This window comes from Trematomus bernacchii, unplaced genomic scaffold, assembly GCF_902827165.1.
Source record: "Trematomus bernacchii unplaced genomic scaffold, fTreBer1.1, whole genome shotgun sequence".
Lineage (NCBI taxonomy): Eukaryota > Metazoa > Chordata > Actinopteri > Perciformes > Nototheniidae > Trematomus > Trematomus bernacchii.
Window position 1 is genome coordinate 127,065 of NW_022987783.1, and position 13,706 is coordinate 140,770.

General features: G+C 44.9%; 1 protein-coding gene across 1 annotated transcript in view; it reads right to left on the reverse strand.

Moving 5' to 3' along the window:
• LOC117497421 (exocyst complex component 3-like) overlaps positions 1 to 13,706 on the reverse strand; it is a 52,016-nt gene that overhangs the window by 21,080 nt on the left and 17,230 nt on the right. The window contains exons 2-6 of the mRNA XM_034149395.1: positions 12,410 to 12,524; positions 12,064 to 12,186; positions 8,330 to 8,424; positions 8,131 to 8,223; positions 7,138 to 7,264 (exon numbers count right to left, since the gene is read on the reverse strand). Coding sequence (XP_034005286.1) covers positions 7,138 to 7,264; positions 8,131 to 8,223; positions 8,330 to 8,424; positions 12,064 to 12,186; positions 12,410 to 12,524 — 553 coding nt within the window. The remainder of the gene's footprint in view (positions 1 to 7,137; positions 7,265 to 8,130; positions 8,224 to 8,329; positions 8,425 to 12,063; positions 12,187 to 12,409; positions 12,525 to 13,706) is intronic.

The window sequence follows — 13,706 nt, forward strand, 5'->3', positions numbered from 1 at the left end:
TCTTGGTTTTATGGAAATTATAGATAGACATGCACCCCTACGTACTTTTAGAGTAAAGGGACGAGACAATCCTTGGTTTTCTGCTGAACTGTCCAGTCTCCTGCATGAGAGAAACAAGGCCTGGGCAAAGGCTAGGAAATCAGGCTCAGAGGTAGAATGGCTGCGTTTTAGGCAACTAAGAAATAGCTTCACTTCACAGGTCAAAAGTGCTAAGTCGAAGTACTATTTGTCAGTAACCACAGAAAACCTAAATAATCCTAGGAAATTTTGGAAAGCCATAAAATCGCTATCCACCGGTGAGATCCGAAATGAGCTACCTCCGTGCATTACCACAGCATCTGGCTCTATATCGGACAGGGCTACTATGTTAAATTGTTTTAATGAGCATTTTGTGTCCTGCGGTTCTATGTTTGATTCTGTGACTAACTCTGCTACTGTGAACACCACAGTCTGTGACTCTGAACAATGTGGTCTGGAAAACCCTTTTAGTTTTACTCCTTTTACTGTTGATGTTGTTCGTGAAGCTTTAACCAAGTTAGATCCTAAGAAACCGGCCGGCCCGGACAACGTGGAACCTTTCTTTTTAAAGATAGCTGCAGAGTTTATTGCTCCACCTCTAACTTCTCTTTTTAACCTCTCCCTCAGCACAAACACAATTCCAAAATTGTGGAAGTCAGCGTATGTCCTGCCTTTGCTGAAAGGAGGGGAGGCAACTGTTTTAAATAATTATAGGCCCATCTCTAAATGGTCAGTTCTGGCTAAGGTTCTTGAACGCCTAGTGAGTGAGCAGGTAAAGGTGTTTTTATGTACAAATGACATCCTGTCTAAACATCAGTCAGGCTTCAGAAAGCAACATAGCACCATCACTGCCACAATGAAAGTGGTGAATGATGTGGCGAGTATTTTAGATAATAAGCAGAGCTGTGCAGCTCTATTTATTGACCTTTCCAAAGCGTTTGATACCGTCGATCATCGCATCTTAAAGCAGAGGCTACTCAGTATTGGCTTATCCAGCCATGCAGTGGGTGGTTTGTGAACTACCTCTCTGAAAGGTCCCAATGTGTTCATTTTGATGGGCTGTCTTCAGAGTGGTTAAACATTACTAATGGTGTTCCTCAAGGTTCTGTTTTAGGTCCACTTTTATTCTCCATCTACATCAATAGTTTAGGTGAAAATGTCAATGGAGCAACCTTACATTTTTATACGGACGATACCGTTATGTACTGTGCAGGTCCCTCCATTAAGGAGGCTGTTGTTGAATTGCAAGCTGCTTTTAACATTATTCAGACTCAGCTCTCTGAACTAAAGCTTCTTTTAAATGTTGATAAAACCAAGGTAATGCTCTTTTCAAAAGCCAAAAAGACACCAGAGCCTGTTTTAGATATTTTAACTACGCAAGGAATAAAACTTGAAGTGGTTGCCTGTTACAAATACCTTGGTATCTGGCTTGATGATTGTCTCACTTTTAAATGTCATGTCAATAACCTGCTTAAAAAACTGAGGGTTAGACTAGGTTTCTTCTACAGGAACAAGTCCTGTTTCTCGCTCGAGGCCAAAAAAAGGCTAGTCACTGTGACCTTTTTACCTGTGCTGGACTATGGTGATCTGATTTATATGAATGCACCTGCCAATTGCCTGGTCAAGTTAGATGCTGCGTATCACAGCGCACTGAGATTTGTGACAAACTGTAAAGCATTAACTCATCACTGTACCCTGTATGCAAGGGCTGGTCTGCCTTCACTAACTGCACGGAGGCTCAGTCACTGGTACATTTTCATCTACAAAGCCATGTTAGGGAAACTTCCATCCTACATCTGCTCCCTGATCTCACGGCGAATTGTAAGTGGCTACTGCCTGAGATCGCATGCTATGGTTTTATTAAATGTGCCAACTGCTAGGACTGTCTTAGGGAAGATAGCATTTAGATGCGCAGCTCCTCTGTCCTGGAATAGTCTGCAATTGAAATGGAAACTGAGCAATCTGGTGCCACTAAATGTTTTTAAAGCTCGGTTGGATGCTACTGAATCGGAAGCTGTTGGTACCTGTGCATGTGGATAGTATGTAAATTGTAATCCCTGTAATGCTACTGTATGATGTCCTTTTGTTGTTCTGTTTATGTTTTTAATGTTTCATGTGGAACCTACTTGAGCAGGTCTCCCTTGAAAAAGAGATCAATGATCTCAATGGGATACAACCTGGATAAATAAAGGTGTGAAATGAAATGAAATGAATTACACTTGGCACCTTTCTGGTTGGATGGGGAGTACAATATCATGAAAGACATAGATCCATTAGTTCACTCATAGAAAATGCCCACATCACTAACAAAACACCAGCCGTGTTTCAGAGACTTTCACTTATCCCCAGAGCCAAAAGATCAGCTGAGCAACAAGAGGAGGAGTTAGAAATACTCGTTCCCAAAGGTGAGGAGGTTACAATCAAGATGATCACCCCCCCTATATGCAGTTCTTGTATCAAATGATGAGATGGGTTTAAGTGATCGAGATATGCAAGTGATGGGGATTTACAAATTAGGGGAATCTCCAAATACACTGGATCCATGTTTTAGTCTGTACCAGAAACACCCCCTGTTAAGACTATGGACAACCGACTGGTGACTTGAGCACAATTATTGTAAAGTTATTACAGTAGAAACAGGGTACTAACCCACGAGGACAGCTGTGTATGTACAAACTCTATGAACAAAATTCCCCAACAGATTGTGGCAACATTGCACAGATGTATCCAGTCACAAAAGTCACTAATGTTCTAAATAACAGTGAGATTTAAGATATTTGGCAATATATGGGGACGTTCTTTTATAGTGTGTGAAATATGTGGTGCTTGAAACATGTAAGTATTTCAATTTATAGAAGAAAATGGTTTCCTGAAAGTAGATGTGTTACAGTGGGTGAAAACAATGTTTAGGGATATAGATATAAAATTATTAGTAGACATTAATTGTGTTTAGATGGCATTTAACAACTAAAACAGATATTATGATTAGAAAATAGAGTGGAGAAGGTTGGATTTATTTTACCTCAGTGTGTTAGAATTTTCTATAGGTAATGCGTCCCAAGACCTGGACTCTCTCTCTCTGCCTGTCAGACTGCTACGACCCCTATCAGACAAAAGACCTCACTACAGGAGACTCCTCCTCCTGCTCCATCGAACAGACAGAGAACCAGAGCTGAACTAACAACGACAAGACTGCATCCAGAACCATCTCCACCTGAGGCATCCAGAACCAGAACAGCATGCTGACATAAAGAGGCATACTCTCATCAGTCCCTAACCCAGGACATGGAGTTCCAAGCTGAGCCACGAGATTTGGCACAAGAGCAAGAACAAGAGTGTGGGAGACGAGAGCAGAATACGCCCTCCATACAACAGCGAAGAGACTGTAAAGGAGGAGATGAAATGCAAAGCAGTTGGGCCACTGAAAAGAGTAACAGCGGAAGGATTCAAGAGCTGATGGACTGAGGAGAAGACAGAACCTGAGGAGAAGACGGAATCAGAGGAGAAGACAGAACCTGAGGAGAAGACAGAACCTGAGGAGAAGACAGAACCTGAGGAGAAGGCAGAACCTGAGGAGAAGACAGAACCTGAGGAGAAGACAGAACCTGAGGAGAAGACAGAATCAGAGGAGAAGACAGAACCTGAGGAGAAGGCAGAACCTGAGGAGAAGACAGAACCTGAGGAGAAGACAGAACCTGAGGAGAAGACAGAACCTGAGGAGAAGACAGAACCTGAGGAGAAGACAGAATCAGAGGAGAAGACAGAACCTGAGGAGAAGGCAGAACTGAGGAGAAGACAGAACCTGAGGAGAAGACAGAACCTGAGGAGAAGACAGAACCTGAGGAGAAGACAGAACCTGAGGAGAAGACAGAATCAGAGGAGAAGACAGAACCTGAGGAGAAGACAGAATCAGAGGAGAAGACAGAACCTGAGGAGAAGACAGAATCAGAGGAGAAGACAGAACCTGAGGAGAAGACAGAACCTGAGGAGAAGACAGAACCTGAGGAGAAGACAGAACCTGAGGAGAAGACAGAATCAGAGGAGAAGACAGAATCAGAGGAGAAGACAGAATCAGAGGAGAAGACAGAACCTGAGGAGAAGACAGAATCAGAGGAGAAGACAGAATCAGAGGAGAAGACAGAACCTGAGGAGAAGACAGAACCTGAGGAGAAGCACACACTTATTCACAAACGCACATAAAAAGGACCACATTTAAAGAACTTGAATTGACTTGAAAATACGTAAAGAAAAAAAAAGATTTATTAGCCATGAATTAATCAATTGGTAAATTAAAATAGTAATAAAGAGGAAACTATTCAAGTAAAATGAGGTAATAATCCTAAAACACACTGAGGGTACTGTGGGATAAAGGGGTAGACATGATGGAAATATTCACCACACTTTAAGCAGTGGGTGTTTTGGACTTAGGAGTACAGAGTAGAACATATTCTTCAATCTTTTCATCATGTTGACAAATTATTCTTTAAGTGATTCTTATTCATGTGCGAATTTGGTAGAGATTTAATTTGTTACAATATTGATCTACAGTTTAAAGGGATAGTTTTAGTAACCACTCTATAAGAGCAGACAAATCTGTGTTTGTATGGAAAATGTTAAAGGGAGAGCTAGTGCCAAGCCAAATATAGTATCCCAATCTAAAGTATTGTTTTTCGCCATTGTAGCATAGTTATTACCATAGGAGAACTGTTAAGGTGGAAATAACATTTGTTTGTCGTCCAAGATGTAGAGTTTAAAAAAGACACTGGGCAAAGAGCGATTGCAAATCTAATTGTGGAAAAAGCAATATAATTGGGAGTAATACTTGCGGGGCCTTGGATCACTCATCGTAATGGTGCATATTTTTGACAACCAATATCGTTTAGGGAGAAGGGGTCACTCAACCCACCCAGCAGTTGTTTTAAACAACGGCACCAGATTATGAGTTTAAAAGACAAGCGTCACCACCTCCTGATGGTCATCCATTTAATCAGGGATGACCTGAAATTTAGAGATGTTATTTCAAGTAGAAACATATCTGCCATAAGTGAAAATTCCTAAATTGAACTACAAACCATTGATGAAATGACTTCTGTTCTAAGTCCTTGATAAAGGAGGTAGTAATTGTTACATGTTCGGACACCCAAGGTTCCACACACTGTTAAAGGGGGTACATTGTTCTTTGAGTAGACCAGAATTGAAGAGAAATTAGTATAATGAGTTATATGAGATATTCCACCTGTTTTCACACCATTTCAAGGACTTTATCACTGCATTATAAAAGACCACCCAAAAGGTACTGAAGTAGGAACTTTTAAGTGATGAAATTCTCTAATTGTTGTAACTGACCAAAATCTTCTCCCAGAAATAACTATGTCTGAAATGTCGTATCCCAGAGTAGATGTTGGGTGGTATCGTGGAACTAAAACCTTGTGCTCAGTCTTGCCACAGGATTGGACTGGGACCTGTGCACTTGTACAGCCAGTGATGTTTTATATGCAGTACCAATGACAGTGGATCAGTTAATCAACATGGCGAAACACCCCAAAACCAGTAGGGCTAAGAGACCAGTCCCAGGAGGGAGTTTAGGCTCCACAGTGTACAAGGATAGCATAGGGGTGCCCAGGGGAGTGCTAGATGTTGTTGTTGTTGTTGCATTCCATGTACCCGCACCCTAACGTACCGATTGATCACCACGGCACTTTCTAGAGAACATATTACTTACATACCTTAAAAGGTATGAAAGGAGGGAGGGTACATTACTCATGAGGAAACAGTTACAAATGCTAGCAGAACAAGATGACCCACCCCCATATACACATATTGATGTGAATGATGAGATTGTTTAAATGATGTTAAATGATATGGATGTTCAAAGATGAGATTGTTCAAAGAATGTCCAAATGATGTGATACTTCAAATGATGAAATCATTTGAATGAAGAACCAGCTACAATGCTAATATGGAGTGAATCCAATGCAATTTACTTATACTATTCCAAGATAGTGTATTCTTTATTACTTTATATTATTCTAAAATAGTTTGTTTCTTTTATACTTTGTAAAAACAAGTGCCTTAACACTGAATGTAGTATGAGAACGATTTCTGTGAAAGGAGGGAGTAAGAAATGTTCTGATACCAAGCTAATTGCTGCTATTTTGAAGAGCGATATTGAATGTTAAAACTAGAAGTTAGGCACAAAGAAAAACTTTTATGTTCCAGACCAACCAAAGTATTTCTTTTGTATTTTCGTATTTTTGATGACGGTTATTGAACCATTCCATTTTGATTGTATGTTTTTGATATGAGTTATGTACTATGCAAAGTTCAGATGACGAACTCATTAATTTCAGTATTATTTACATACCTTAAAAGGTATGTAAGGAGGGATTGTAAGAAATGAAAATCAATGTTTAATGACGTAATTTAGTTTAAACATACAGTAAGCTAAAAACCGTTTTATTGTGAAAACATTTCCGGTTAGCATTCGTCTGTGGCTAACGTTGATGCTAAAGTTTATTTTGAAAAGCTTTCCCGGAAGAAGTCTCCGGATATCAACAGTGAGCTTAACTTCCGGTTTTGTGTTAACAAACGATTGCAGCCGTTAAAATGCATTAAATAAAAAGTCATGAAAGAGAATAAGAGGAGAAAAGGCGTGTGGAGTTATGCAATGAATATACAACGTCTAAATCCTCTGTTATGCGCGATATCGGACATAGAAGACCGAGGCGGGAGGACTCCCTGCGTCGCCAGCCGCCATTGAAGAGGAGGAGCCAAAAGATGAGATATATAGATAGGTGACGGAGCTTTGTTCGCTCTCTTTCCAAGGCCGCGACTACGAGAGAACAGCTGCAGCTGCTCTCTCAACTACCTTCTGTTTGTTTCATTACCACGCTATTTAATTAAAGTAACCAATTTGACCCTTTTCAGAGACTCCATTGGTCTCCTTATTTTAGGCTTCTTCCTGGACGCGAGAGAAACGAATACTTCTAAGAGAAGCGAAGAAATTTGTCCTCCTGTTTGTATGCCGTCTGGACCAATGACTAAAGCTCATCTGATTCAACTACGATCTCCGCTCTTTGGAAACAAAGAGAGGCGCGTCAAAACGCCACCACAACCTACCTTCATCTCCAGGTGAATGGGACAGGTGAGACACCTGTACCCACAATCCTTCAGGGCTGCCAGAGTGTCCAGACAGCCACGTCTCTGCGGCTCCGACAGACTTCCTGTTTCACCTGTGATGTAATCCCTGAGGACCAATGAGCAGCAAGACAGGGAAAACACATATTAAAAAATTACAGGTGAGTCTGACAGGTGAGTCTGACAGGTGAGTGTGACAGGTGTGTGTGACAGGTATGTGTGACAGGTGAGTCTGACAGGTGAGTCTGACAGGTGAGTGTGACAGGTGAGTGTGACAGGTGAGTCTGACAGGTGAGTCTGACAGGTGAGTGTGACAGGCGTGTGTGACAGGCGTGTGTCAGGTGTGTGTGACAGGTGAGTCTGACAGGTGAGTGTGACAGGTGAGTGTGACAGGTGTGTGTGACAGGTGAGTGTGACAGGTGAGTGTGACAGGTGAGTGTGACAGGTGTGTGTGTGACAGGTGAGTGTGACAGGTGTGTGTGACAGGTGAGTCTGACAGGTGAGTGTGACAGGTGAGTGTGACAGGCGTGTGTGACAGGCGTGTGTGACAGGTGTGTGTGACAGGTGAGTCTGACAGGTGAGTGTGACGTGTGACAGGTGTGTGTGACAGGTGAGTGTGACAGGTGAGTGTGACAGGTGAGTGTGACAGGTGAGTCTGACAGGTGTGTGTGTGACAGGTGAGTCTGACAGGTGAGTGTGACAGGTGAGTGTGATAGGTGTGTGTGACAGGTGTGTGTGTGACAGGTGCGTGTGACAGGTGAGTGTAACAGGTGTGTGTGACAGGTGAGTGTTGGTGAGTGTGACAGGTGTGTGTGACAGGTGAGTCTGACAGGTGTGTGTGTGTGACAGGTGAGTGTGACAGGTGAGTGTGACAGGTGTGTGTGTGTGACAGGTGAGTGTGACAGCTGAGTGTGACAGGTGAGTGTGACAGGTGTGTGTGTGTGTGTGACAGGTGAGTGTGACAGGTATCATTACCTGAGCTGCTGCTCACAGACCAGCTGAGCTTTGATCACAGCGAGGCCGTTGCCGTGCTTCCCTTTCACAAAAGCCTCCATACACTTCCTGTAGCTGAAACACAAACAGGGTTTCAATGCAGCATAAACACCTGGATCAACACCTGGACCAACCCCTGGATCAACACTTGAACGCATCATGAGCCAGTGGGCGGAGCTACCTGCTGAGGAAGTTCTCCAGGTGAGCTGTGAGCCTCTGAGCTTTCCTCTGGTCTCCGAGCACACAGCTGCATTCAGTCAGGGAGCTGTCTAACACCTGGAAACAAAACCACTGAGATCCAGATACACCTGCTGCTAACCTGTCCACATCACTATATGTATCTCACCTGTAATGTGTCTCACCTGTACTGTGTCTCTCCTGTGTCTCACCTGTACTGTGTCTCTCCTGTGTCTCACCTGTACTGTGTCTCACCTGTACTGTGTCTCACCTGTACTGTGTCTCACCTATGTCTCTCCTGTGTCTCACCTGTACTGTGTCTCACCTGTACTGTGTCTCACCTGTGTCACTCCTGTGTCTCACCTGTACTGTATCTTACCTGTACTGTGTCTCACCTGTACTGTGTCTCACCTGGACTGTGTCTCTCCTGTGTCTCACCTGTACTGTGTCTCTCCTGTGTCTCACCTGTACTGTGTCTCACCTGTACTGTGTCTCACCTGTGTCTCTCCTATGTCTCACCTGTACTGTGTCTCACCTGTACTGTGTCTCACCTGTGTCACTCCTGTGTCTCACCTGTACTGTATCTTACCTGTACTGTGTCTCACCTGTACTGTGTCTCACCTGTACTGTGTCTCACCTGTACTGTATCTCACCTGTGTATCACCTGTACTGTGTCTCACCTGTGTCTCACCTGTACTGTGTCTCACCTGTACAGTATCTCACCTGTACTGTGTCTCACCTGTACTGTGTCTCACCTGTACTGTGTCTCCCCTGTACTGTGTCTCACCTGTACTGTGTCTCACCTGTACTGTGTCTCACCTGTACTGTATCTCCCCTGTACTGTGTCTCCCCTGTACTGTGTCTCACCTGGCTCATCTGTGTCTCACCTGTACTGTATCTCACCTGTACTGTGTCTCACCTGTACTGTGTCTCACCTGTACTGTGTCTCCCCTGTACTGTATCTCACCTGTACTGTGTCTCACCTGTACTGTGTCTCACCTGTACTGTGTCTCACCTGTACTGTGTCTCACCTGTACTGTGTCTCACCTGGACTGTGTCTCACCTGGCTCATCTGTGTCTCACCTGTACTGTGTCTCACCTGTACTGTGTCTCACCTGTACTGTGTCTCACCTGGCTCATCTGTGTCTCACCTGTACTGTCTCACCTGTACTGTATCTCACCTGTACTGTGTCTCACCTGTGTTTCACCTGTACTGTGTCTTACCTGGCTCATCTGTGTCTCACCTGTACTGTGTCTCACCTGGCTCATCTGTGTCTCACCTGTACTGTGTCTCACCTGTACTGTGTCTCACCTGTACTGTGTCTCTCCTGTGTCTCACCTGTGCTGTGTCTCTCCTGTGTCTCACCTGTACTGTGTCTCACCTGTACTGTGTCTCACCTGTGTCTCTCCTGTGTCTCACCTGTACTGTGTCTCACCTGTACTGTGTCTCACCTGTGTCACTCCTGTGTCTCACCTGTACTGTATCTTACCTGTACTGTGTCTCACCTGTACTGTGTCTCACCTGTACTGTGTCTCACCTGTACTGTATCTCACCTGTGTATCACCTGTACTGTGTCTCACCTGTGTCTCACCTGTACTGTGTCTCACCTGTACAGTATCTCACCTGTACTGTGTCTCACCTGTACTGTGTCTCACCTGTACTGTGTCTCACCTGTACTGTGTCTCCCCTGTACTGTGTCTCCCCTGTACTGTGTCTCACCTGTACTGTGTCTCACCTGTACTGTGTCTCACCTGTACTGTGTCTCCCCTGTACTGTGTCTCCCCTGTACTGTGTCTCACCTGGCTCATCTGTGTCTCACCTGTACTGTATCTCACCTGTACTGTGTCTCACCTGTACTGTTTCTCACCTGTACTGTGTCTCCCCTGTACTGTATCTCACCTGTACTGTGTCTCACCTGTACTGTGTCTCACCTGTACTGTGTCTCACCTGTACTGTGTCTCACCTGTACTGTGTCTCACCTGTACTGTGTCTCTCCTGTGTCTCAACTGTGCTGTGTCTCTCCTGTGTCTCACCTGTACTGTGTCTCACCTGTACTGTGTCTCACCTGTGTCTCTCCTGTGTCTCACCTGTACTGTGTCTCACCTGTACTGTGTCTCACCTGTGTCACTCCTGTGTCTCACCTGTACTGTATCTTACCTGTACTGTGTCTCACCTGTACTGTGTCTCACCTGTACTGTGTCTCACCTGTACTGTATATCACCTGTGTATCACCTGTACTGTGTCTCACCTGTGTCTCACCTGTACTGTGTCTCACCTGTACAGTATCTCACCTGTACTGTGTCTCACCTGTACTGTGTCTCACCTGTACTGTGTCTCCCCTGTACTGTGTCTCACCTGTACTGTGTCTCACCTGTACTGTGTCTCACCTGTACTGTGTCTCCCCTGTACTGTGTCTCACCTGGCTCATCTGTGTCTCACCTGTACTGTATCTCACCTGTACTGTGTCTCACCTGTACTGTGTCTCACCTGTACTGTGTCTCCCCTGTACTGTATCTCACCTGTACTGTGTCTCACCTGTACTGTGTCTCACCTGTACTGTGTCTCACCTGTACTGTGTCTCACCTGTACTGTGTCTCACCTGTACTGTGTCTCACCTGTACTGTGTCTCACCTGGACTGTGTCTCACCTGTACTGTGTCTCACCTGTACTGTGTCTCACCTGGCTCATCTGTGTCTCACCTGTACTGTGTCTCACCTGTACTGTGTCTCACTTGTACTGTGTCTCACCTGGCTCATCTGTGTCTCACCTGTACTGTCTCACCTGTACTGTATCTCACCTGTACTGTGTCTCACCTGTGTTTCACCTGTACTGTGTCTTACCTGGCTCATCTGTGTCTCACCTGTACTGTGTCTCACCTGGCCCATCTGTGTCTCACCTGTACTGTGTCTCACCTGTACTGTGTCTCACCTGTACTGTGTCTCACCTGTACTGTGTCTCACCTGTACTGTGTCTCTCCTGTGTCTCACCTGTACTGTGTCTCACCTGTACTGTATCTCACCTGTGTCTCTCCTGTGTCTCACCTGTACTGTGTCTCACCTGTACTGTGTCTCACCTGTGTCACTCCTGTGTCTCACCTGTACTGTATCTTACCTGTACTGTGTCTCACCTGTACTGTGTCTCACCTGTACTGTGTCTCACCTGTACTGTATCTCACCTGTGTATCACCTGTACTGTGTCTCACCTGTGTCTCACCTGTACTGTGTCTCACCTGTACAGTATCTCGCCTGTACTGTGTCTCACCTGTACTGTGTCTCACCTGTACTGTGTCTCCCCTGTACTGTGTCTCACCTGTACTGTGTCTCACCTGTACTGTGTCTCACCTGTACTGTGTCTCCCCTGTACTGTGTCTCCCCTGTACTGTGTCTCACCTGGCTCATCTGTGTCTCACCTGTACTGTATCTCACCTGTACTGTGTCTCACCTGTACTGTGTCTCACCTGTACTGTGTCTCCCCTGTACTGTATCTCACCTGTACTGTGTCTCACCTGTACTGTGTCTCACCTGTACTGTGTCTCACCTGTACTGTGTCTCACCTGGACTGTGTCTCACCTGGCTCATCTGTGTCTCACCTGTACTGTGTCTCACCTGTACTGTGTCTCACCTGGCTCATCTGTGTCTCACCTGTACTGTGTCTCACCTGTACTGTGTCTCACCTGTACTGTGTCTCACCTGTACTGTGTCTCACCTGTACTGTGTCTCACCTGTACTGTGTCTCACCTGTATGACGTCTATAGCCAGTGGGCTGAAGCAGAAGTGGTCGATGCGCTCTGTCTCGCGGCCGCTCAGCCAGCTCTCCTCCTCCTTCCTGAGCGCCCTGTTCAGCCACAGCTTCACTTGGTCCTGGAGGAAAATGTTTGACTGAGAGCTGTTCCTCACCTGTGCGTTGTTTGCACACCTGTTTCAGAGCGAATAATCCGTGTTGTCATGTTTCCGTCAAAACGGAAATCTTGCTAATGCTAAAATCACAATACAAACAGTGAGCTGATGCTAATGCTAGCTGTTGTGCTAGCCCTGTGCATTAGCAGCAATGTGTTTGCTGTTCCTCCAGTCTGAAGGTGTTCACCTGTTTGTGGCTCAGGTACTGGTCCTCCAGCCGGTCCAGGTGCTCCTGCAGCAGCAGAGGACCCAGACAGGCTGGCTGAATCTTTCCTTTCAGTTCTTCATGGTTCAATATTTCCCTACAGGGGAAACAAACACACCTGAGACCTCACAGGGAACACTGAACCAGGTAAATGACACATTTAGAGGTTTTACAGCTCAGAGAAAAGTCAGTTTCACAGACTGATTTCTAAAGTTAAATTAAACCCCTGACGAGCACCAGAGACCAGCTCAATTAAACATCCCAAGATCGTAACTGTCATTGCTTTCATTATTTTTTTATTAATGTATCCTCATATTCTTCTCTTTTATGAGCTGCAATAATCAGTCGATTGAAATGTAAAACTTTCACCAAGGTCATTTAAACCCCCCCCAGTGTCGCTTCACTGACCTGTAGCTAGTGAAAGATGCTTTCCCAACATCTCAGATATCAAAGCTGGAATCACCTTAACACCAACCCCGACCTAAAGCTAGCAGGCTTAGCCACCAACACACACTCTTTCCACCTGGTTCTCCACAGCGACAGCACACACTCGCTCCCAGACACACACACACACCAGAGGTGGGGACTCGACTCACATGACTTGACTCGAGTCACATGACTTGACTCGAGTCACATGACTTGACTCGAGTCGCATATTTTTGGACTTGAGACTTGCTTGACTAACATTGATAAAAGACTTGACTTGACTTTGACTTGGTATTCATGACTTGAGACTTGACTTAAGCTTGAGACAGATGACTTGAAAGGACTTGTCTGTTTAAAATTAAATATTTGCGTTTGTTTTTGTAGTGAGATATTACGTTTAGTTTTTTCGAAACGTGATTGGGAGATTATAGCGCCGTGCGCGCAAACCTGGCAACCCACTAGACGGCAGGACCGTCAGTTAACATGGCAGCGGCTAGCGTTACTCCAAAAATAGTGAAGTTTGGATTCAAGGATTATGTTGTCGATGACGCTAATAAGAAGAGAACAGCGGTATGCAGGGTCTGCAGCATAAAGATCAGTGACAGGACCACCACAACATCCAACTTCATTCGTCACTACAAAAAAACCCACAGAAAAAGGTGCGTGAATGTGTTGTGTTAGCTAGAAAGCTAACGTTAAGTTTAAGCTACGTTAGACTTGGTTTCAAATCGATTAAGCTAAGAGAAGACAAAACGGTAAATGAACACTAGAACCGCCAAAGGATTCATTTTGACTAACCCTGATACTGGAGAGAGAGAGAGAGGGAGAGGGAGAGAGAGAGGGAGAGGGAGAG